Consider the following 23,631-nt stretch of genomic DNA (forward strand, 5'->3'; position numbering starts at 1 on the left):
GGTCTGCCAGTGTGTTGGGGCTGCTTATTTTGGGATGTATTCTACTTGCCTATATGGATTTATCTGCTGTCAGCAAAACCTTTTTGGACAGAAGATTTTACCACTAGTGGTGGCCCACAAAAAAAGAAAAAAGGGCCAAGTTACGATTCGAGCCAGCCTATTTATCCCTCACATAATTTCATCAGGATTCACACCTCTAATAATATATTTAGTTATAAGCAGGGGTGGGTTTCTACCGGTTCTGTCCACCTCTGTAGAACCGGTAGCTCTGAAGACCAGCAGACATAGAACCGGTTCTATGTCTGCTGATGTTTTTGCCCACCCGCCCACCTGGACTCTTACCTGATCTTTATTTCCCGAGTTTTCAACTTCAGCTGCTGAACGAGGCAGTTGCAGTTAGAATAGCAAGAAAAAAGGGGTTGTTTCAAAGGCTACTTCTCTGCAGGCAGCTGCTGATGACAATTTACAGGCACGCGGCTCGCAGCCTGCAGGGAAGCTTGTAAATCCCGAACCGGTAGTTAACTCTGTCGTATCCCACCCCTGGTTATAAGGTTTTTATCCCATCTTTATTACTTTATAAAGTAATAAGTAAAGTAAAGTAAAAGAAACTGAGCTAAATTTGCAAAGATTATTAAAAATTTATAAATGATTCAAAGCAACAAACATACATAATATTCCTTCCTCCTCCTATTTTCCCCACAGTAACATTTTTGTGAGGTGGATTGGATTAAAAAAAAAGTAATTGGGCTAAAGTCACCCAACTGGCTTTCATGCCTAAGAAAGACTAGAGCTCATAGCCTCCTGGTTTCTAGACCAGTACCTTAACCAAACTGGCTGGCTAGTACATCAAATACAAAGAGTGTGAAGTTGTTTATGTAAGAGTGTTTACAGCAGGGGTGTCAAACGCAAAGCCTGCAGACTGGACCCAGCCTGCGGGGTGCTTAAATCTGGCCCATGGGGCTGGCCTGGAAATATCAAAGGACTGGCCCACAGTGTCTGCTGGCCAAAATGGGACATGAAGGGGGTGTGTGGGCAGAATCCCCTGGGCCATTTTTTGGTTTCCACTGTCTCCTGTAGCATTCTGCTGGCCAAAAACAGACTTCTCGGAGGCCTCGTGAGGGCCCTGCACAGCCTGTTTTCATGGAAAAGTGCTGCAGGAGGCCGTTCAGGCTGAAAACAGGACAGAAGGGGCATGTCTCCACATGCCCCACTTTGGCTGACAGGGTGCTGCAGGAGGTGTCTGTCCCATCTCCCCACCCCCCCGTTCCCCACCCCCCTGCCAGCCGATGGAGAAGTACAATGCTGATCTGGCCCTCAAAGAAATCCAGTTTGACACCCCTGGTTTAAAGAGAAGGCTGCATTAAAAGAACTGAGAAGCTAAAAGTTACTTTTCTATTACCAATTTGCCCTTTGGCACATCTTCATAATTGATGCTGCCTGATGATGGCAATGTGGTGTATGCTGCAGATATTATCAAGATTTACAGTGGCTTACAACTGCATTACACTGCATTAAGAATAAGAAATTAATATATTCTAAATAATATCAATGTAATACATAAGCAAAACACTAATTATGTTCTGCTAGAGATATAAATAGATAAAAGTGCCAATGGCATACAATCATTCTCTTTAGGCCATTCAGAAAAGTTCATTCTTGTGCCTTCCGAGGCAGTATGGCAGACTGAACATGATTCTACTTTTTGGTGAGCTAATAAAGCTGATGAATTGGCTCCTTGGAACTTGGACTAAGAAGAAAAGAAAACCCATGTTTTAGTGCCATACAGATTCTCCCTCCAAAAAGATTGCTATCCAGTAGGTTTGAGAGGTCTGGTAGAATATTTGCCTAAGCCACCCTTGGTGCTTTTTAAAGAGACATAGTGTTTGCCTACTTCCTCTCTTAATTACTTTTGGAAGCTACTTATTACTGATTTCTTTGGAATGAAAGTTTTGAAAAACAAGTTATATTACACTGAAAGACTTTCTTTCCATATGGGGTGAAACAAGTTCTGAGTAAATTTAAGGATTAACAAGAGGGATTTTTAATTTTTGGAAAACAGAAGTGGGACTGGAATGTTACTTTTGGAAAGTCAAGGGGCTAAATGAACCTGAAATAATATTTCTGGTGGGGTATTTAAGATTTATAAAATAGTATATGAAGTTTTTGAAATTAATGGTAACAAATCCTCTTATGGGAAAATTTTCCTGACTGGAAAATAAATAGATGATAAGAAGGGATCTGAAGGCTGGCTACAGGGAACCAAAAACTACAAAAGGATTACTGTACTGTTAAAGGAGAGCAGATCCTTCAAAATAATGGAACAACACTATTTGTAGAACAAACTAAGGCTTTTTGGGAACAATTTACTCAGAAGATTCTGTGTCATCATATAAGTATATAAGATTCTGTGACACTATAGTGAGAAAATAGAAGAACAATAGATTTTATCAGATAAAACATCCTGATTTAAATATGGATTTGGAGTTTAAAAATGGTTAAAGTATAAAAATGATATGGAAAAAGATATTAGGACTTGAAAATGATTTTAAAAATACCAGGATTTGAGTAATAGGGAAAATGACATCAAAACTGATTTACAAATGAAACCAGTTTGTGTTTTGATAATTAATAGGGACATATAATAACAAATCAGAAGACTGACTTAGAAAGCCTTCTTATTGTGGATTTACAAGAGGAATGTGGAAAACCAAGAAAACTCTGACAAGAGACAAATTGCTCAAACTGTTCCAGGAAAAAGACAAAAGAGAAACTGATAAGAAATCAGCTTCTGAGACCTAACTAGATGGGATCAATACCAAGCTTTTTAAAAATGAAAAGATGATTTCTAAAGTAATTCTGTTAGATAAAGGTTAAAAATATATATGTTATAGTTTCTGGTAGCTATTAATGGGATTCCCTTTTTCACCAGGATTTAGTCAATCAGTTTATTACAGAGACTACCAGGATTGTATGATGATGCTTTGTTGCACTTGTATACAAACGGAAAGAGATTTCTTTTGCATTATTTCTTAGAGAAAATTACAAGCTTGGATTATAAAATTGAATTTTTTGGATTAAGATTCAAATGTATGACAAATTGATTTATATTTTTTTTGCAATTTGATTATGGATGAGGGATTATTTATGAGAAGAAAAGATTTTTTTCCCTTTTACTTAACTATTAGATAAGGTGTGGTTAGCCAAATTGTTTATATGCGACTGGAAGAAAAGTCATCTTTCATATATCTTCTCTCATTTTTCTGCTTTTAACACATATTTCCTCTTTTCTTCTTCTTTTCTTACTTTTTATATTTATACAGTATAAATACAGGTTTTTTTTAAAGCTTTCTTTTGCAAACTTTAATAACCTTTTAAAAAGTCCATTCTATACTAACTCCTGGAAGATCTTCACCGAAAGACTCAATTTTGCTTCTAGGAGGAAATGCAGAAGAGCAGCAGTTTAGTGCTTCCTGTCATAACCCAATCTGGGAGTCCTTCAGTAAAAATACAATAAAAAAAAAAAAAAAAAAAAAAAAAAAAAAAAAAAAGCCCCCCCCCCCCCCCCCCCCCCCCACCCCCCCCCCCCCCCCCCCCCCCCCCCCCCCCCCCCCCCCCCCCCCCCCCCCCCCCCCCCCCCCCCCCCCCCCCCCCCCCCCCCCCCCCCACCTGGAGCAAGATTGTTCTTGAAGTCAGTGGCGGGTGGTTCCAGTAGAAAAACGGTCATGCGTTCCTTCCGTTCATTCGAAAAAGCATCTTACTTTTTTTCAGATTTGCTTACAAGTTTCATTGCAAAGCCATGAGGCAGCAAGCAGAATTCACAGCAAATGGTGACAAAGTTAGCACCAAGCACAATGCAGCACCAGATCGATGGAATAGATGAAGGTATCTGAATACTGGGGAAAAAAATCAGGAGGTATCTGGTAGCAAATTTTAATACAGATTTGTTAGCCGTAGCGCTACCAAACTTACTTTTTTGACACTACAGACCAACAAAGTATCTTCCTATGATGCCTGGAAAGTATCCATCTTGCTTGCTTAATTGCTAGAGGCAGCCTATGGCAATAAAATAATACATAAGTACCAGTTCTTAAAGGATGAAAAGGCATTTTGCAAAGTATCATTCACAAAGTTTATAAGAACAGCAACTATTAGACAAAAGGAAAAAAAAAACATACTTTCACTGTTCATCTGTATGCTCGGTTCAGGATGCGGCTTATGCAATAGACATTAGAAAACAAACTTACATTTCAGCATTAGGTTGAAGTGTAGCCAGGTTCTTTCAGCTTAATGGATAATACTTACATCCATGACAATTGAATCTTGATCCCACTGGTGTCAATCATCATTAATTTTTGTTTGCTCAGAAGTGCATGTTATATTAGCAAACCTTTTTGTTTGGTAAAAATGCTGGCAGAGAATATTTAATAGCCAATTTAAACATTTTCTTTTCATTCAACTTTTGTGAATAGAAAATATAGGGATTGTGCTGCTGATATAGTACAACAAAAACAAAATGTTCTACCACTTTTTCCCCTTGAGGTAGCCCTGCTTGTGGTAATCACAAAATTTTTAATCATGGGCTCTGCTCAAATTCATGTTGAAAAGGGAATTCAAGTACTTCATGCATGGCATAACAGGATAAAACTGTTCACAATGATTCCACAAAGTCAGCTTCTCTAAATGAAAACCCTTCAAATGTGTGGCCTTCTATGCAAATATGAAGGTTTTGTAAATCATAATTCTTCTGAGACAAAAAATGCAAGGACCGAATAAAATCTGAGAAATGTATGTACTGTATGTATGTATGTATGTATGTGTATGACCCATTATCTCACTGGAGCTATTTTGAGCTTGGAGGGAGTGGTGTTAAGAACCTGCATTTGGATGGCATGTATTAGCTGAGTAAAGCAAGGCTAGAGCTTTTAAAAATCATAATCATGTCATGACAATGTAAGGAATGGTCCACAGCACTTGAAATAAAAACAGTCTGATGAATAACAATTATGGAATGATGTGAAAATGGTTACAGTAAATATTGAGAATGTTGGTAACAGATTATTTTATTCCGCAAATTTGTATTTAATTTTTTGTTAAATCTTCAGAAAAACCACAAGGATACTATTATAAATAAAATAATGAAAATACTGCTGAAATCCAATCAATTCGTTTTTGCCCTATTGTGCTAAATATCTCTGCTAGTTTTGGCAGAGTGAATCCTGCTGTCCCTGCCTATATTAAGCTCCTTTCTACAAGCCCCCCCAAATAGTTTGATCAATGCGTCCATCAATTGGAAGTATTTTCTCAGCCTAAGTTCTCAATTCAACTCAGGACACAGTGATACATTCTTTTCGCTTCACCATTTTGTGACTTAATAGTCTTCTAATTTGACCACCAACTTCTTTCTACATTATGTTTAAAAATATAAGGGTAGCATTTCTAGGTGGTGGCTGCATTCACATAACATTTCTCAATCATATCATAGAGTAGATTAACTTTTTATAACTGAGCACTGTTTGTATCTATGGCTGGGAACTTGAGGAACGAAAACAGATAATCTTCACACTTTGCCCTGTGAACTAGTCTTAAGGAGGTTGCTTGAAAACTGTAAAAGTGATAGAAGTTTAAGCATTTCAGAGTTAGATATTAGAGAATGTGTGAGAACAATCAGGATTCTAATAAAGGAGAATATTTGTAGCTCAGGATTGAAATGAGGGGTCCTTGATGCTCTCTGAGCTTGGTTGCTTTCTTAGTTTGGGTAATGAAACAAGAAAACAACCAAATTGAGCAAGAAAACAACCAAGTTCAGTGAACACCACGGAGTTCTCAATCAGGATTCTACTGGGTAAGGATATATTATATGTTTGGTTTGTCTGCCAGTCTAGTTGCCCCTTGGTATTTTTCATGCTGACTGGGGCTGGTAGACAATAGAATTCAACAACTCTTGGGGATCACCCCCCCCCCCCATCTTTTACTAAAGATGTACACACTCAAGCATTGTTCTTTTATGATTTCCCAATATTGTGTTACTGCTAAAATGAGTTTCGTATTAGCAAGTAAGAGGGACCAATAGCCTTACTCTATAATATCCAAATGGAATGTTGTTCTTCATTTGACTTGCAAACATATGACTTAGACTTTTATTTGCCTTACTATGCAACTACCTGTTTTGCATTCTATTCCAACTATATATGATATTTCATCCTGATTGGCATTGTTTCTCTTCAATACAAAACAGAGTTAAAATCTGCCATTGTTATGCCACTTCTTTGATACATTAGGAAAGCTGGGCTCAGTTGCTTTCCTGTTCAAAGTTAATTTATCAAGAAATCTCCCTTCTTTGTAGTGTTGCTGTATTCTTCGAAAAGGATATCCATGTAATTAGCAATAACATAAAAATAATGTGTAAAATATAATGAATCAAAAATACCAAGATTTTGTTAGGAAAAAAAACCATACTACTAAACAATGCATATACTTTTTGCATATGTTAATTTGGAGAATACATTTGCTTGTTTAGAAGTAGCCCATGTGCATTTTGCTGGATATGCACATAATGAAATGTGAACTGATAATTTGCAGGAGAACTGACCTATCCAAAATCATCTCTAGTTCTATTGAATAAAGTCAGCTCCTTATTTGATGTTTCTCCACCTCTAATCCCATCCCTCTGTTGTAGGCACACAAAGGCATTCTTAAAACAGTCATTTAGCCTTCAAGTTGACCTGTCAGTCTATTAAAAGTCTATTAAGTTGCGGAAATAGGCTTTAACTTTAATGCGTTTAACTGACTTTTTATTTTTTTCATTACATCTTAAATTCTGTCCCCATGTATTGAGAGCTGCCTTGTGTACCATTTTGATAGAAAGACAGACTATAAACCTAATCAACAAGCAAAGTCAAAAATCCCTGAAAAACTGGATAATTCTTTAGCGATTTACAGGCATTAATAGCGTGTTTCTGCAGATTTTGATTGGTAACATTGTTTGGTTTCGAAAGACATCCTGAACTTCAAAGTGAGTCATTAATGCAGGGATCAATTATATTTTGAGCTTCAATTCTCATAACAAAACTGGGTGTAGGCAAGAGACCGTGAGAAGTATCGTTCAAATTACTGCAGAATCCAAGACTGCCTATTCTGGCCTTAACGGATAGAGTAGTGTATCTCAGTTTATGACAAAAAAGAACTGGACACCCTTTGGGGTAAATATAATTCTGAGTAAAACTGTGTAAGATTATGGCTCTGTGGATATCTTTAAACATATATAATAATAATCTTGGAGATTTTTAACAAAACCCCTTGATATGATGCAATCCTTGGCTACTTCAAGGTCCGATTTCATTTGGTCAGTTTGGCATTAGCATTTTTACATAAAACAAGTTTATAGATTTATCCATTGAAGTTTTTAAAAAATGACAAAAATTGTGCTGAATTGCATCTTCATTAATTACTGGAACTCATGCCCACAAATGAATGCAAATCAAACCTGCAAACAAACAAAAACAAACAAACAAAAACCTCCAGCAGATATTGATAATGTAATCCTTGGCTGAGCTAATGAAAACAGGCCATAAGACTTTCAGTAGCCATCAGAAAGTTAAAGTACTGAATGCTGGAACTTGAAGGCCTTTATCTGCAAACAAATGAAAGTATATTAATAATATTTACAAATACTAAAACTAACAGTATTTTGTTCACAGTGCCATTGCTTATACAGGTAGCTTTCCCATGATACTTGTATTTTGGCATGAGAATATATATATATTTCATTATATATGTATATATAATGAAAAACATACAAGTGCGAATATAAACAGGCCACAGATACAGCCATCAAAAGAGACATCTGGGAACATTTAAACTGTACAGCTCTTCCCTTTTGATTCGAGAGGAAACACTGTTCTTGCGGTGAGAATGTCAGTCTTTTATCTAAAGTGGCTTAAAATGATCAATGGGTACCACTATGAAAAAATCATTGTATACACAGAATAACCTTACTTCAAGGTTCTTTAAATGCCTTTTCCAGTGCATCAAATACAAAAATTATAAAAGACATTAGTCAGTTAAAACTTCTCTCTGTGTGGCCAAATGTCTTCTGAGTTCTGATGATGCTGGTGGTGAGTTTTAATGTGCAGCCCAGCTGCCAATTGACTGTACATTACTCCAAGCCTTTATTCAACACCTTTCTCAATATCACACAAAGTTAATGCAACTTGATAAGCCAAAATGCACTGGTCTTTCCTGTGTCCTCCACTACTCCTATGAGTTGGTTCCTGCTTATCAGTCCAGCTTCATTATCTTACTGCAAGCTTAAGATCAGAGGTGACGAATGGCTTCAGATATTAAGATGAAGAAGGAAGATTTGGTGGCACTTTAGAATCAAACCTACAAATAATGTAGGTTTTTCCCAATAGGAGGTTACTTCAGGTTCAGTTTTCCTCCGGCTCTCTTGATTTTCTGTCTTGATGATGGGCCAACACACCTGTAGGATTTTGTTGTTGTACCACCTCTATGGGGTTTCTCCTTCATTAAAAGTCTGCTCTTCGTTTTCAGTAATTTGGAGTGAGTGGTCAATGGTGATGCCATGTTGCTTAGGAAGCAATCTCTTCCACTTGGTCTTGTTTCTTCTCAGATGGTTCAGCATGTTTTCAGATAAATGAGTGTTCCCGGTAAAGTTGGCCCATTCTTCAAAGAGTGGCTCCACAATATAGGTCATGAAGCCTGGAGAAAAAACATAAGGCAAGTTACCTCAGCAGTTTAGTTGATCACTAAATGCCCTTTTCTGCTAAGCCAACATTCTACTCTGAAAAAGGGGTGGCCTACCATAGCTTCAAGATTGCATTATTTGGGTGTTCTTAATTAATACAAAAATAATTAATATTTAACTTACTCCAAATTATTTTGGCTTTTCTTTTACAAATATATTGCCCTCACACTGCTCTACACCTGCTGGAATGTAATGCTATTTGAACTGATCTGATGGTATGGCGCCTGGTTATTTGAGGGATTGACTATCTCCCATAACCAGTGGAACATTAACCATTAATCAGTGGATCAGGTTGCCTGATTCAGAAGTTGTGGGTGTGCTCCGACCCAAACCCTTTTCCAATAAGACAAACAATAACCAAAGGAAAGAGAAACCTTTTAATGAGTCTTACGAATCCCTGGTTAAAAGGCTGCTGCAAACTAATTAACTTTGGTAAACACAAACCTTGCCAAAACTGTGTGAGACTTCCAAAAATCACAGATAAGAAATATTTCATAACACAAGAGTCTTCAAATACCAACTTAAGATACTGTAATGTCCACAAGGCTGAGTTTCAAAACGTCTTTGCTTCCTGCAAAGAACATTCACTTCACAGCTGGCTTTTATTTTCTTGAAGGAGGGGCCATTACCTTGCAGCCTTACTCATGAGTCACCCGTGCTGTTGCAGCTGCTCTTCCTGCAAGCAATCCTGCGCATACCCGTACTTGACACAGGCTCCTCGGGAACCTCCTCATCGCTGCTGCCAGCCCCCACAATCTCTGAAGGCAGCAGTTCACTCCCTAATGGTTCTGGCCCCTCATCTGAGTTCTCACTCTCCTCAGTCGTCCGCACCTGCTGTCGGCTAACCACAACAGGGTGTTTCATCATTGGAAGAAGACACTTGACAGCCACTTCTCCAAAATGGTCCCCTGCTTGAGGTTGGATTAGAAGATCTCCAAGGTCCCTTCCAGCCCTATTCTGATTGAACATCTCCCTGGCCAATTTGATCCTGCAGGGTTGGTGCATTCTGAGGTCCTTTGATTAAACAATGTCAGGATCTCAAAAACGTTCCTTTTTAGCACTGCCTACCCTTTGAAATAAAGTTCTCCCAAGATCTGGATGGCTCCCACTCTACTATTGTTTAGAAGAGCTTCTTACCCAGGCCTTCAGTGTAGGAGAGTAGGACTCCCTGTTTCCTTGTGCTTGCTATTCTTTATTTTTTTTAATTTCATTGTAATTTGATTATTGTAAGCTGCCCAGAGCCATTGGGAGGCATTATTATTATTATTATTATTTGAAGTATAGTCAGCCAGATGTTTAGACTGGAAATGGCATTTTATTATTATTATTCACTATCACCCTTGTCATAAGAACTTATTTACTAATTCAGGAAGCCTTATGGCTATTTTACTAATTAAATAATTAAAATAATACTAAATGTGGAGATGGAAGACGACAGAACTACCCTTAAAGGAGAAATGGATCGTGAAGATGGCAAAGCTTGAAGAAATGGCTAAAATGACTTGTTTGATAAAGGAGAGAACAATAATTACTTTTATAAAAAACTGGAAACCCTTTATAGGCTTTTTATGAAAAAGGGCAGAAATAATTTGGTAATTTGGTGATTTATTAAAAGGCTTGTTTATGGGAAGAAAAGAACCACAATATGTCATTTGGAAGGATAGAGATGGTAATTACTACATAACTGCTGCAAAGAAGATTGGAAGTCGTTTATTTTACATATCTTTCTCTTTTGTTATTTCTCACTTTTTCTTTTGTGTTTTCAGAACTCCCTCTTCTCCTTTTCATTTGATGTTTCTGAGTTTTCTAATCGTATGTAAGATCTTCTTTTAATACAAGTTATATTTTAAAAAAACTCTAATTGCATTTTCGGAATGACTACCACTATGTGTAATGAGATGTACCTAAGACCAGACCATGGCACACATTTCCATAGCTGGGCTGAGAAGGGCTCCAGACAGGGGTGGGATTCAAATTTTTAATAACCAGTTCTGTGGGCATGCCTTAGGCAGTGGTGGTCATCTTATTGGCTGGGTGTGGCCAACTCAATAGCACTCACATTGAGGCACCATCTCCTTGCCTGGCCTCTCATGACTGTGGGGATGTTGCAACAGTCTTAAGTGTGAAAAATGGTCATAAGTCACTTTTTTTAGTGCCATTGTAACTTTGAATGGTCACTCCACACAAGCAAAGTACCAGCAAAGGAGGGGAAAAAAACTTCAGAGAGGTTCCTGAGACAGGAAGTCAAGTCCTGCCAAGAATGTAATAAGGTTTAACAGAGAGGCAGTTTCTGTAAGCAACACCAGAATGTTTCCTTCCTGCATTCCTTACAGGATTAGGCCAGTAATTTCTTCTAACAACCGGTTTTCTGAACTGCTTAGAATGTTAACAACTGGTTCTAGAGAATAGGTGCGAACTAGTAGAATCACTCCTGGTTCCAGATGGATAAAAGGAGAGGTAAAAGAGTCAGGGGATTTTTTGCCAGCAAAATCATTGCTGCTGCTTAAATTGCCACTGGCCATAATTCCCGTGGGCATTTAGCTCCTTTTGTTAAACTTGTCTTTCCTGTCTATTACAGTGATTGTCACAAATGACCTGGCATAGCAGTCAATTCATCTTGGCATCTGAAGTCCCCATAATTGTTGACCCATTAGTAGCTAAGATTTAATTTGATTCACTATTATTAGCATTTTTAGATTAGAAAATGTTTGGCCTTTGCTTTTGATCTTAAGCGTTCAACTTAAAAACACTGTGTCCTTGAATTACAACCATTCATTTAGTGGCTGTTCAAAGTTATGACAGCACGGATATAAGTGACTAATGAGTCTTTTTCCACTTTTTTTCAAGTCAATGGGGAAGTCAGATTCACTTAGCAACTGTGTTACTAACTTAACAACTGCAGTGATCCACATAACAACTGTGGCCAGATAGATTGTAAAATGGACAAAACTCACAAGCAGTTTAGCTTTATATCCCAAAGGATTATAAAACTTATTTTATCTGTTTGCCAAATAGTCTTTCCTGGAATAGAGAAATTATGGTACCTACTAGGCTAATGATGCATGGTATACTCACCAATTTGTATACTAGGTATTGTGTCTTTCTTCTGATTACAAAGAGGACTTACTTCCAAGTCAAATTTCTGCTCCAGATCACCTATCAGAAAGGATGATTAAATTTTGACACCATAAATGTTTTTGTGTGTAGAGCTCTAACAATTCAGTCTACTGGTTAAGGCACTAGGCTAGTAAGTGGTAGATCATGAGTTCTAGTCCTGCCTTAAATATGAAAGCCAGCTGGATGTCCTTGGGCCAATCCCTTTCTCTCAGACCAGTTCACCTTCACAGGAACCCCAGGAACTTGTGGGGAAAATAGGAGAAGGAAGATATGTTAGATATCTTCACCGCCTTGAATTATTTGTAAAAATTAATAAAGGCAGAATACACATAAATAAATACAAATGTAATAATTTATATGCTAATCTGTCTGAATGCTGCAAATCTTAAAAGGAAAATAATGGTATCCATCTGACATTCATATACTGCTTTTACAATTCACATTGCACATCTCTGTTACCAAATCATGCAAAGCAAAGATATAGAACTCCTTTCTTGCACAAATTATTTTATGGTCATTTGTGGTACTTAAGTGATGTGCTGGAAACCTCTACATTTGTATAGGTAGGGTACAGTAGTTGTATTAATATTTCATTACTTTATTGGTAGACATTTGTAAGTCATTTTATCTTATTAAACTGCAAATTTTGTATTCTTTCCTGGAGAAGATGTCTATTTAATACAGGGGTCTCAAACGCGCGGCCCGCGGGCCAATTGCAGCCTGCAGGACGATATCCTGTGGCCCCCACCGTGATATGAAAGTATAATATTAGTGCAGCCCGCAGGGGGAATGGACCTCTGAAGGAAGTCCCGCCCGCCGTTCCTCGTCGTGGCTTCTTCTCCACCCTGAACTTTAACAAGTCCAAGTACAGGTCCAGACTTACTGATGATCATCTTCAAGCCATACTGAGGGTCTCAAGTGCCTCCTCTCTCAAGCCAAATGTGGCTCAGATATGTGAGAGGAAGCGTTGTCAAGTCTCTGGCAGCAAGGAGTAAGCTGGAGAAGCCATGTTCTGAGGAACTGTTCATGATCTTCATTCAATGTTCCATTCATGGGTTCAGGACAGTTCATGTATTGGAGAAATCATTAACTGTTGATGACATTTGAGGATATTTTTTTAACGTTTTTTGTGGAATCCCTTATGCGGCCCAGCCTCAGACTCTGCCTCCAGCGGTCCCCAAGGTAAATTGAATTTGAGACCCCTGATTTAATATAAGACAGGGGTGTCAAACTCATGGCATCACAGCATCGTTATGTGATGTATTGGGACTTTTCCTCCCTTCACTAAATTGGGCGTGGGCATGGCCAGCACGTGATGCATCTGGCCCACGGGCCGGGAGTTTGACATCCCTGATCTAAGATATGTACCACAATGTGTTACTTGCTATCATTCCTTTCATACATCTTTTATATGCATTGTAGTTATCAGTAGCTTTGGGTGGTCAGAAGCATAATGTGTAACATAAACCTTCCCTAACTTTATGCTCCACACATTTACAAGATTCCAACACCCAAAATTCCCAGTCAGAGGGCCACATTGATAGATTATGATCCTAATGCGGCTGAAGGGTACCTGATTAGGATAACATGCACAAGATGTTTTCTTTCTGATGGAAACTAGAAAATTCCTGCAAATGGATTTTCTTTTGGGATGGAACGGTGAGGGGAGATGAAAATGTTGAGAGTTCTACATGTAGGCCAAGCCAGGCCCTTCATCCCTTCAGGGGAATTCTGGGTGTTGAAATCCACAATCTTAAAAGTTACCAAGTTTGAAGGACACTGGCGCTAATTCATCATCTTTTGGTATTATTAAAAAGACTAGTGAACACAACTGTTCAAGGTTTACCAAGGCAATTAAACAGCTATGGTTGTATTAATCACTTACTTTCTTTTTCTTGTTTTAAAAAAGAAGGCATTTATTTAAGAAGGTTGTATTTTCCCCTGGTTTTTTTAGCAACTTCAAATAAGATGACTAGTCACTGCCACTTCGTATTAAAATTATGATTCAGAAACACAGGGCCAAGGTGAAAATATATCAGATTGCTGACCTTGCCTGTAGAATTCCTCACAAACTCGCTCACTCCACTGTTTGCTCAACTCCCAGAGCCGGCAAGGATTGCAAATGTCTGCGCACTTAAGTGCAATCTGAAAATAAAAGACATCCATGATGCATTAAGACATATAATACTCAAGAGATTTTCAAAATTTATTGGCCGTTGCAAGTTTTATGTTGTACTACAAAAGACACTCAGAAGGGGAATTATTCCATAGTACCAATCAAAATGAAAAAGATTAATAACAATTAAAACTACAGAAAAGCAATAAATTCAATAAATACTGAATAACTTGCAGTTATAATTATAACACTGTAAACCTGCACACTTTATAAATGCAAATATACTCTGATGCTGGATAACATTCTATAAACTAATAGCAAATTAACTTTTTAAAGCATAGCTTGAGGAAACCCCACAGTCTGTATATTATGAAGAAATATGTGAAGGATAAAAAAAAATCAAGTTAAAATATGCTTTAGGGACACAATTCTAGTTAACAGTTGCGAGGGGAGGAAATGAAATGATATCCTGGAACAAGGTATAGCTAATTGTCTGGAATGCTGGATTTTTGCTGCAGAGATACCTTAGCACTAATATAAATCATTTTGGAATGTTTTATTTTGTTATATGCAACTATTATCAAATCGGTTAACATCAATTAATAATGGTTGAGGCTGCCAGAAGAGCAAGAACCAGAACTTTGTATCTCCCTTGACACCCGAGGAACGTAAAAGAGGAAGTTAAGAAAAAAAATCAAATCATCTAATTGTGCTTATTCCACTGAATTGCAGTTTCATTTAATTTGCTAGTAATTCCCTCAACAGCAAAGTTTTTGAAAGAGACTTGGTTGAGAGTGAGTGGCTGAAGACATCCTGTGAACTTCTCTGGCGAAGAGTTGACTGGACAGAACTGGCCCCATCGGTGAAGAGAAGGAATAATGCTTCCTTGCAGGAGAGATAGAAAAAGCAATAGCACTTAGACTTATATACCACTCCATTGTTCTGACCCAAACCCTTTTCCAATAAGACAAACACGAACCAAAGGGAACAGAAACCTTTTAATGATTCTTACGAATCCCTGGTGAAAAGGCTGTTGAAAACTACTTAACTTTGATAAGCACAAGCCTAGCCAAAACTGTGCGAGACTGCCAAGAATAACAGATAAGAAATATTTCACAACACAAGAGCCTTCAAATACCAACTTAAGATACTGCAATGTCCATGAGGCTGAGTTTTAAAACGTCTTTGCTTCCTACAAAGAACGTTCTCTTCACAACTGGCTTTTATCTTCTTGAAGGAGAGGCCATTACCTTGCAGCCTTAGTCCTGAGTTGCCCCTGCTGCTGCAGCTGCTCTTTCCTGCGAGCAACCCTGCGCGCACGCGCACTTGGCACAGGCTCCTCGGGAACCTCCTCATTGCTGCTGCCAGCCCCCACAATATCTGAAGGCAACAGTCCATTCCCTAATGGTCTTGGCCCCTCATCTGAATCCTCGCTCTCCTCAGCTGTCCGCACCTGCTGCCGGCTAACCACAACATCCATAATGCTTTATTTGTGATTACAAATGTCACCATATTGCTCCCAATCTGGGTCCTCATTTTACTGACCTCAGAAGGATGGAAGCCAGAGTCAACCTTGAGCCTGTCAGGGTTGAACTCCAGACTGTGGGCAGAATTAGCCTGTAATCCTGCATTCTAACCATTGCGGTGATTTTAAGTTGACATCTATCTGGAAACAGAAGACATCTTCTAATCTAGATGTGCTTCCCTGGTTTAGCATTCTATACAAACTAAATTTGGGCATAATCCCAAATTCAAACAGATTTGGCTGTATCACTGCCAGCCAAGCCATATGTAGCTGCTGCCCTGATTGAATTAACAGATTCAAAATATTTGGGGATGACTTTTAAGAGTGCTTTAATTTCATTTTCATATTACAAGAAGTTCTTGCTTGCCTCATTTAGCAACCCTTTGAAGTTACAACAGACCTGATAAAGTAACCTTACTACTTGTCCTCACACTTAAGTCCTTTGCAGCATCCCTGTAGTCACAGGATTGCTGATCTGGTGCTTTGCAGCAGGTTGGCAATTATGACTGTTGCAGTGTCCTGCAACATGCTTGCATGCTTCACAGCTAAGTTATCTGATAAGCAAAAGTCAGTAGTAAAATTGCATATTTTGACCATGTGATGTCTCGCTTAACTATTGCAGATTATTTGCTTAATGACCACAGCAGGACTGAGTTTATAAGCCCATTGTTGTCTTACTTAATGACCATATCGCTAGCAATGGAGTTGCTTGTCCCAATCATGGTCGCTAAGCAAGGAGTATCTATATTGTGAGAATAAAGTATATCTGAATGACTCAAGTAGCTGGACTAATTCAGTGCCTCAGGCATCTCTCCTGTCCAGTTGACCATGATGATGGTGTTGGTGTTGGTGTTGGTGGTGTGTGTGTGTGTGTTTCTATATATCTATATCTATCTATATCTATCTCTATCTCTATAACTATCTGTCTCTATATCTCTATATCTATCTCTATAACTCTCTCCCCCTCCCTCCCCCCCTCTCTCTCACACAAACACACACACACAGAGACACAAAAACACACACATGTTGACAAGGCTTCTTTATTCACTTTCCTTATTCAATTTGTTGCGGCCATGTCATGTAAAAGGCAACTGAGATTAAATATAGCCAGTGTATCAAAATCATGGATGACATGAAGAAAGTGGGCAGGGAGAAATTTTCCTCTCATCTTGAAAAAAATAAGACCGGGGATCAGCCAACAAAGCTGTCTGGGTCAAGGGTTTAGAGTATAAGAATGCATTTCCTCACACATCATTAACCTCCCAGAATTCATAACCACAACTGCAGTAAATTTGGATGGCAACTAGACACATAGGAAACATGGAATTTGGGTGGCATTTGGATAAATTTATGGAGAAAGTATCTCTCAAGAGCTATAAATCTTCAACAGCTAATGTTGCTCTAGGGTTGAGAACAACTTGGCCCCAAATACCAACTGGAGGGGAGCAATGGTGGAAGAGGGATTAATCTCAATTTTCTATATCTGAACACCCTAGAGTCATTTTCTTAGTTATTATAAAAAACAAATGCTTGGCTCAACCAACTGTGGCTTTGTATATTCTTGTGCTGTTTTCGCCTAATAGCATAAAGTGTAAATTGGATGAAAGTGAGTAACTCAATGAATGCTACAAAATAATGCCAGCACAGAAACTTGGTACCACTGGCTCTTTGCTTCATGTCTCCTCTGCTATGGGCCCCCAGAGAAAACACCTACTTTTAAACAGAAAATTTCCACATTTACCTGGAGTATAAAATGCCTGTCTGAAGCATCCTCTAATTTCAAGTCCTGGTTTTTTAGATGAGCCTTCAGCTGGGTCAAAAATTCGTTCTGCCTGTTGATATCTGTTGCCAAGATCAGGGAACCAAGCTGTTGTTCAATGTCATGACTACAGGATAATGCAAAATAAAAGAAGCTGTTATTAATAGATGTCATTTCCCCATTTTGTATTGTTAGGGTAATGCCTCCTCTTATTAAATGGCCACCAGGGTGACTGCTGCGAGGAACAACAGCAAAATGGCGGGCATAATTGGGAGGAACAACAGCAAAATGGCGGGCATAATTGGAGTGATTCAAGCCCTGGCTATTTTTGCATATGTCTGTGGTGTAAGACACATAGTTAAAAGGGGTGGAGCTTCAATTGCCTAGCTGTGCTCCCCATTTTGATGCCGTTGTGTACATCCCCGAAGAGCTGCATTTCATCTAAGACTTATGATTAGGATTGTGCAATGGAAAATGCTTCAGAAACTGAATGTATCACCTTCCCTGCAGCTCATTAAAACAGCTACATCTTTCTCCACAATCGCACAGCCCTTTCTCATAGCACTGGTATAAATCTCACCAGAGTCTTCCCATAGTTTCCTCCAACTTGAATGTGGCAGCAAGAGTGATGCTGAACAGTATTCCATACACATGCCTTAACCATGTGCTGACGGTCCATGAGAGTTCACAATTTTTGCTACACAGAGATTTTGAATGTCTAAGATTGGTACAGGGGTTGCTCTTAGAACAATTGAGTAACGCCAATCAAATTGGTCAATTTCCAAGTTGTAATATATTTTTTTTCCAGACAAATGTGATTGGGAAGCATGCATGTATGCACACAGATGTGCATGCATCAACATACAAACCACATCCACATGGATCACACAGGGATTACAAACCATATTATATTTACAAAAGTGGATCTTTTCAAAGATTTTGAATCTGGTGCTTTTATAGTGCTCTAGGGCAAATGAATAGATAGGTAGGTGAATAAATGGATGGACTCACAAATCAGGACAGGCAAAACCCAAATAAACTCACCATTCATTTGCACACCTGTTCATCCTAAAAGTGCACTGTAAAAACATTGTATTCAAAAAAGTTATGGGAATCCACATGAGACGAGCCCATTTCCCAGACTCCGATGCTCACCTCTCTTCTTTTGGCAGATGTGCAAAGAGTCTTGATTCTCGAAGCATGCCTATTGTAGACCTCCAGTGATGGTTTTCTAATACAGAGACATTCTGGAAAAGCGAGAGAGAAAAAATCACTATACTGAAATGGACGCAATTTTAATAAAAAGAATAGGTGTATTTTTAAAAAGGACTAAGTATGCATTTCATTCGATGTTGAGTAAGGCAGTGAGGTTGTCCAACAGTAGCCTTGCCTTTATTCACAGGGCAAAAATATTTTTGCATCCTTTTTCTTTACTTCTCCCTATAAGCCCTGACATTTCAAAGACTGTGCAGCCAGGCCTTAGATCATCCCAGCTGTATGCCTAGCATTTGGCTGTGCCTTGTCAAAGCCGATAGAGAAAGATGAGTTTGTCACAAGATAATCTCATCATTATTCTGTACTAGCCTTGGTACTTGTGGCCCTGTCTGTTCCTTTATCTTTGGGTTCAAGGACTGTCTAAATTGTTACATAGCTGACATCTCAGAGAAGGGAAGGAAAAATGGGGGTGGAGGGGAGGATCTCAAGCTTTTTAAAAAGGGTATGCAACTCTCCTTTCATTTCTGTAATGAGATAATTATAAAACTGGGATTCTGTTATAACCCATTCACACCTATTGACTGAGTTCTTTGGATGTATTTTACAACTGAAAGCCAAGTAAATTCCATTAGTGTCATATGCCAAGATAGGAGGGCCAACTAGGCTTGGGGATATCCAAATTCCAATTCCAACCACTGAGATCCCTAAGTTTAGCAGACATTATCTCATCGTTCAAGCCTACTTCATGAATTGTTGCGAAGACAAACATGTATTTATAGGGAAGGAGAGAGAAGTGCTTGGAGAAAACGTTGTCTAGGAATTCAATAAGTAAATGTGTTGCTAAATTATGGACAACAGAGATTTTTGTCTGGCAAGATTCTATGCCAGCCAGATAACACGAGTTGGATCCAGAGGCCAACTGGGTGGAGAACTGTTAAAAAAACTATTAAATCATAAATAATGACCTGTACCACCATAATTCTTTAGCCAAGTATTAGAAACTTATAAAGCTAATAATGTTTACTTGAACGCAACCTGTGACACTGTTTATTAAAGAACACTATGGAAGACTCATCTTAAGTCTCAAATATGTATTCAACTGCAACATTTGCTTTGGGAGAGAATTCATGTAATCTTTGGCACCATTTCCAAATTATTTTTCTCCCTGATTTTAGGCTGTAAAATATATGGTTCTTCCAATATATATTTGATATCGGTGCTCTCTGTCTGCCTTTAATTTTAATTTCTGAAAATTTTGAACAGAAAGTCTGACCCTTGAAACTCAAAATTAATTATGACATTAAGCAATATTGTGCCATTTTTCTTAGTTCACAGCAGTAGTGGGATTCAATTTTTTTTACTACTGGTTCTGCGGGCATGGCTCGGTGGACATGGCAGGGGAAGGATACTGTAAAATCTCCAGTCAGAGATGCTATTTGCTACTCAAAATTTCCGCTACCGGTTTTCTAGAACTGGTCAGAACATGATGAATACCACCTCTGGTCCATAGTACATAGCATAAGGAGTACCTATTCTTCAAGTCTATCTTTGCAGCTATCAACTTTTTTTAAACAGGCACAATTTGCCTCCTTATCATATTCTGCACTTTTCTCACATCACTGTAGAATTATAAAGCTACTGTTTCATCTGATAAAAGTAGGAATAAAAGTAGAATTTTAGAAAGTTCTATTTCCTACAAATACTATCCATATATATGGGGAGTAAATGAGTTGTGTGAATCATTTCAGTAGGCAGGGATGACCACTTCCCACAGGTCTATATCTTGAAAATAGTTCTGCAATAACTGAAAAGTTGAGGTGACCATGGTAAAAAGAAGTGACCGGCAACCTCTAATACTGTACAGTTCTAACAAAGGTGATTTGGGGAAAAAAGCAATAATTTATGCCAATCGTTATTCCCACCTGATATAAGCTGGCAAGATGATGTTTAGTTTTTATCAAAAATGGCTGGTTGACTCCGGGATGATCTACATCATGTGCTGCAGCAGCCAATAATCCAAGCATAACATCCAGAGGAGTGAGGAAGTTAGCAAGCTAGAGCATGTAAAAAGGGGTTCAGAGTTAAAGGTGATTGTATTTTCACAATATGTATTTTTACATATTACAATTTCCATAGATTGTAATCTCATGCACTGTGTTAAACTTTATTCAGGTTTTGTTGAATAACATATCGGACCTCATTCATATACAATGTTAAGTCATTAATGTTGGTTCTTAAACCACTGGTTCCCTCATCACACTAAGCTATGGCTTGTTTCCATTTAAGTTAGTTGAACAAACCATAGTGGCCATAATTTACGTATCACATTAATTCACGTATCACATTAATTTAAAGCCAAGCAACCGTTATGGCTCTTTGTAAAGCCATTTTTCAAGAAACTATAATGCTTTCCACTTTATACCTTCACTCCCTATTATTCAACTTTAGCAAAAAACATGAATTGCCATTTTTCAAGGGAACTATTAAATAGTGATATGAAAGTTATATGTCAATATCTTTTTTTTTTTTTGGAAAGCATGCTGCCAAAGCCTGACGGAGATAGGACTACCAGTATAATTTTAGCAGGCACTTTGATGCGGCAACTGATACAGATGTAATGGTGCACAAAATGTGTGAATAATTAAAGGGCCCTGCAGAGCTCATCAGAAAAATCTGGATGCAGTCACTACCCTCCCCTTTAGTGCATTATATATGATGCTTCAATCAGATACTCCCATTTGCCTTCCAGAGTTTTTTCCTGTCTACTTCTTCTCCCCAATTCCCTTCCTCTGGGGAACACCTCTGGGATACTAAGTTACAACCAATGTTAAAAACAAGAACAACACACCACTTTTGACTACTAAAGAAGACCAATGCCTTCTCTGTTGCAGCCCCTACTCTCTGGAACAGCATTGCTCCCATTCTGAGAGAACAGAAGAACAGAGTTGGAAGGGATCTTGGAGATCCAACCTCCTGCTCATGCAGGAAACTCTATACCATTTCAGACAAATGATTGTCCACTTTCTTTTTAAAAACCTCCAGTGACTGAGGAGCCACAAGTTCTGGAGACAAGCCATTCCACCGGCTAATTGTTCTCACTGTCTGGAAATTTCTCCTTAGCTCTAGATTGCTGCTCTCCTTGATTAGTTTCCCATCCATTGCTTCTTGCCCTGCCTTCTGGTGCTTTGGTAAATAGGTTGACCTTCTCTTTTTGGGGGCAACTTCTCAAATATTGGAACACTGCTATCATGTCACCCCTGACCCTTCTTTTCACTAGACCCAACTGAAAAATCCTGCAATCGCCCTTCATATGTTTAGCCCTTAATCATCCTTGCTGTTCTTTTCTCCACTTTCTAGAGCAAGGCTCTTCAAACTTGGCAAGTTTAAGACCAGTGGACTTCAACTCCCAGAATTCCTGAGCTAACATGACTGGAGGAGGAATTCTGAGAGTTGAAGTCCACAAGTCTTAACGCTGTCAAGTTAAAAGACCCCTGTTCTAGAGTCTCAACATTAAAAAAACAACAACAGTGGCAATCAAAACTGGATTCAGTGTTCCAAGTGCGGTCTTACCAAGGCCTTATAAAGCATTATAAATACTTCATGTTAACTTAATTCTATTCCTCTGTTAATGCAACCTAGGATTGCATTGACTTTTTGGGTGGCTGCAGCATACTGCTGACTCATATTTACGTGACTGTCCTGCAGTTACCGCTATTGAGCCAAGCACATTTTGACTTTCTTGCCTAAGTGTACATATGCGCACCAGCATGCCTACCGTCCCTGTCTTACTGTCCCCATTTATCTGTATTTATGCCCTTTGTTCTTGTTTATATTCATGCTTGCTATCTTGTACATGTTTTACAAACAAACAAACAAACAAAAATATTCTGGGGTGTTGGCTATTCCTGCCGGCTTGGTATTGTCTGCAAATCTGATGACTTCCCTTTAAATTCCTTCATCGAAATCATTTATGAAGAAATTGAAGAGTACTGGGCCTAAGACAGAATCTTGGGGTACTCTACTGCTTCTTTCTTTCCGTGTAGATGTAGTTCTATTAGGGACTAGATAAAGTCAGCAAGGACCTTTTGCTTATTTATTAAATTTGTTTGCAGCCCATCTCGCCTTGAGTGGCTTACACCAGTAAAACAGAAAAAAATGATAAAAATGTAAACATAACAATACAATGAAACATAAAAAAATAAGATTAAGAATAAGGTTCCTGAAAGCTCTGAAAATCTGGCTTGGGGTTGAAGTTTATTGTTTGACTAGGGACCTTGTTTTGTTTTATTTGATTTTTGCTGTTCATAAGTTTATTTTAGTCTGGGCTGTCTGATTTGATGTTTATATGTGTTTTTAATGTTCTTTTCTACTTTTATATGCCCCCAGAGTCTATTGGAGTTGGGAGGACAATAAATTCAAATAAATAAGGAAATAAATAAATCAGAGTCTTAGACTAGGTACAGTGTGTAACTTTGGGAAACAAGCAAAGATATTTTAATTCAGGCATCTATTCTGTGAAATTCAATTTGTGGTTTTTGTGAGGCAGTGGCTAGAAAGTAGCATTTTGTTTTATAATATTTATTGAAAAAAGTGCTGTATTTGTATTATGTGCATAAAAAAGCACATGTACTCAGGACAGATGTAAAAGAAAGGGATTGGGGGAATTGAATAATCTGAAAAAATACAATTTTCCAGAACTGTTGTAGCTTTTTTCATTTCTGTTGGGAATAAATACAATTTTTTTTCCATTTTCTATTTTCCTCTTTTATTTCCACTGGGCCTTTTCACCTACAGTCACTTTACCTTATTGACCACTGGGTTGTATTATCTTTCAAGTATCAGGGGAAAAGACAAAAGGTTATATCTAAGTTGCAAGTAGCTGTATAGTATAACAAGTTTTGAATGTTTCAGATATTTTATGTGACCAATGATATCTCAGGTGAAGAATGTTAGTAATGTTTAAAGTATACTGGGGATTCTGCTTATCTTGCTAATGGCAATGGGAAATACCATAAAGAACAGTATATTTAAAAAGAGAATCAATAGAGGAAAGAGTGCCACCACCACCCCTTTTTTTTGCAGGTCTTCTCTGTTAATTATTTTTTTAAAGTTTCTGTCCCAGCATGTTGAACTTC

The 23,631-nt window shown here is 38.2% G+C and overlaps 1 protein-coding gene across 4 annotated transcripts in view; it reads right to left on the reverse strand.

Moving 5' to 3' along the window:
• Positions 1 to 3,916: 3,916 nt before the first annotated feature.
• The window catches only part of PDE7B (phosphodiesterase 7B), a 215,004-nt gene continuing 195,289 nt past the window's right edge, over positions 3,917 to 23,631 (reverse strand). For 3 of the 4 annotated variants that reach the window (XM_087940593.1, XM_026705542.2, XM_087940581.1), the window contains 6 exons: positions 20,419 to 20,550; positions 18,437 to 18,528; positions 17,264 to 17,408; positions 13,930 to 14,026; positions 11,840 to 11,920; positions 3,917 to 8,718 (listed from right to left, as the gene is read on the reverse strand). In XM_087940593.1, the coding sequence (XP_087796719.1) occupies positions 8,507 to 8,718; positions 11,840 to 11,920; positions 13,930 to 14,026; positions 17,264 to 17,408; positions 18,437 to 18,528; positions 20,419 to 20,550 (759 nt within the window). In that variant the 3' untranslated portion in view covers positions 3,917 to 8,506. Of the gene's footprint in view, positions 8,719 to 11,839; positions 11,921 to 11,944; positions 12,124 to 13,929; positions 14,027 to 17,263; positions 17,409 to 18,436; positions 18,529 to 20,418; positions 20,551 to 23,631 lie in introns of those variants that run through there. The other variant, XM_087940587.1, reaches the window with a different exon arrangement.

This window comes from Pseudonaja textilis, chromosome 1 (assembly GCF_049901715.1).
Source record: "Pseudonaja textilis isolate UNSWEBS1 chromosome 1, rPseTex1.2, whole genome shotgun sequence".
Classification (NCBI taxonomy): Eukaryota; Metazoa; Chordata; class Lepidosauria; order Squamata; family Elapidae; genus Pseudonaja; species Pseudonaja textilis.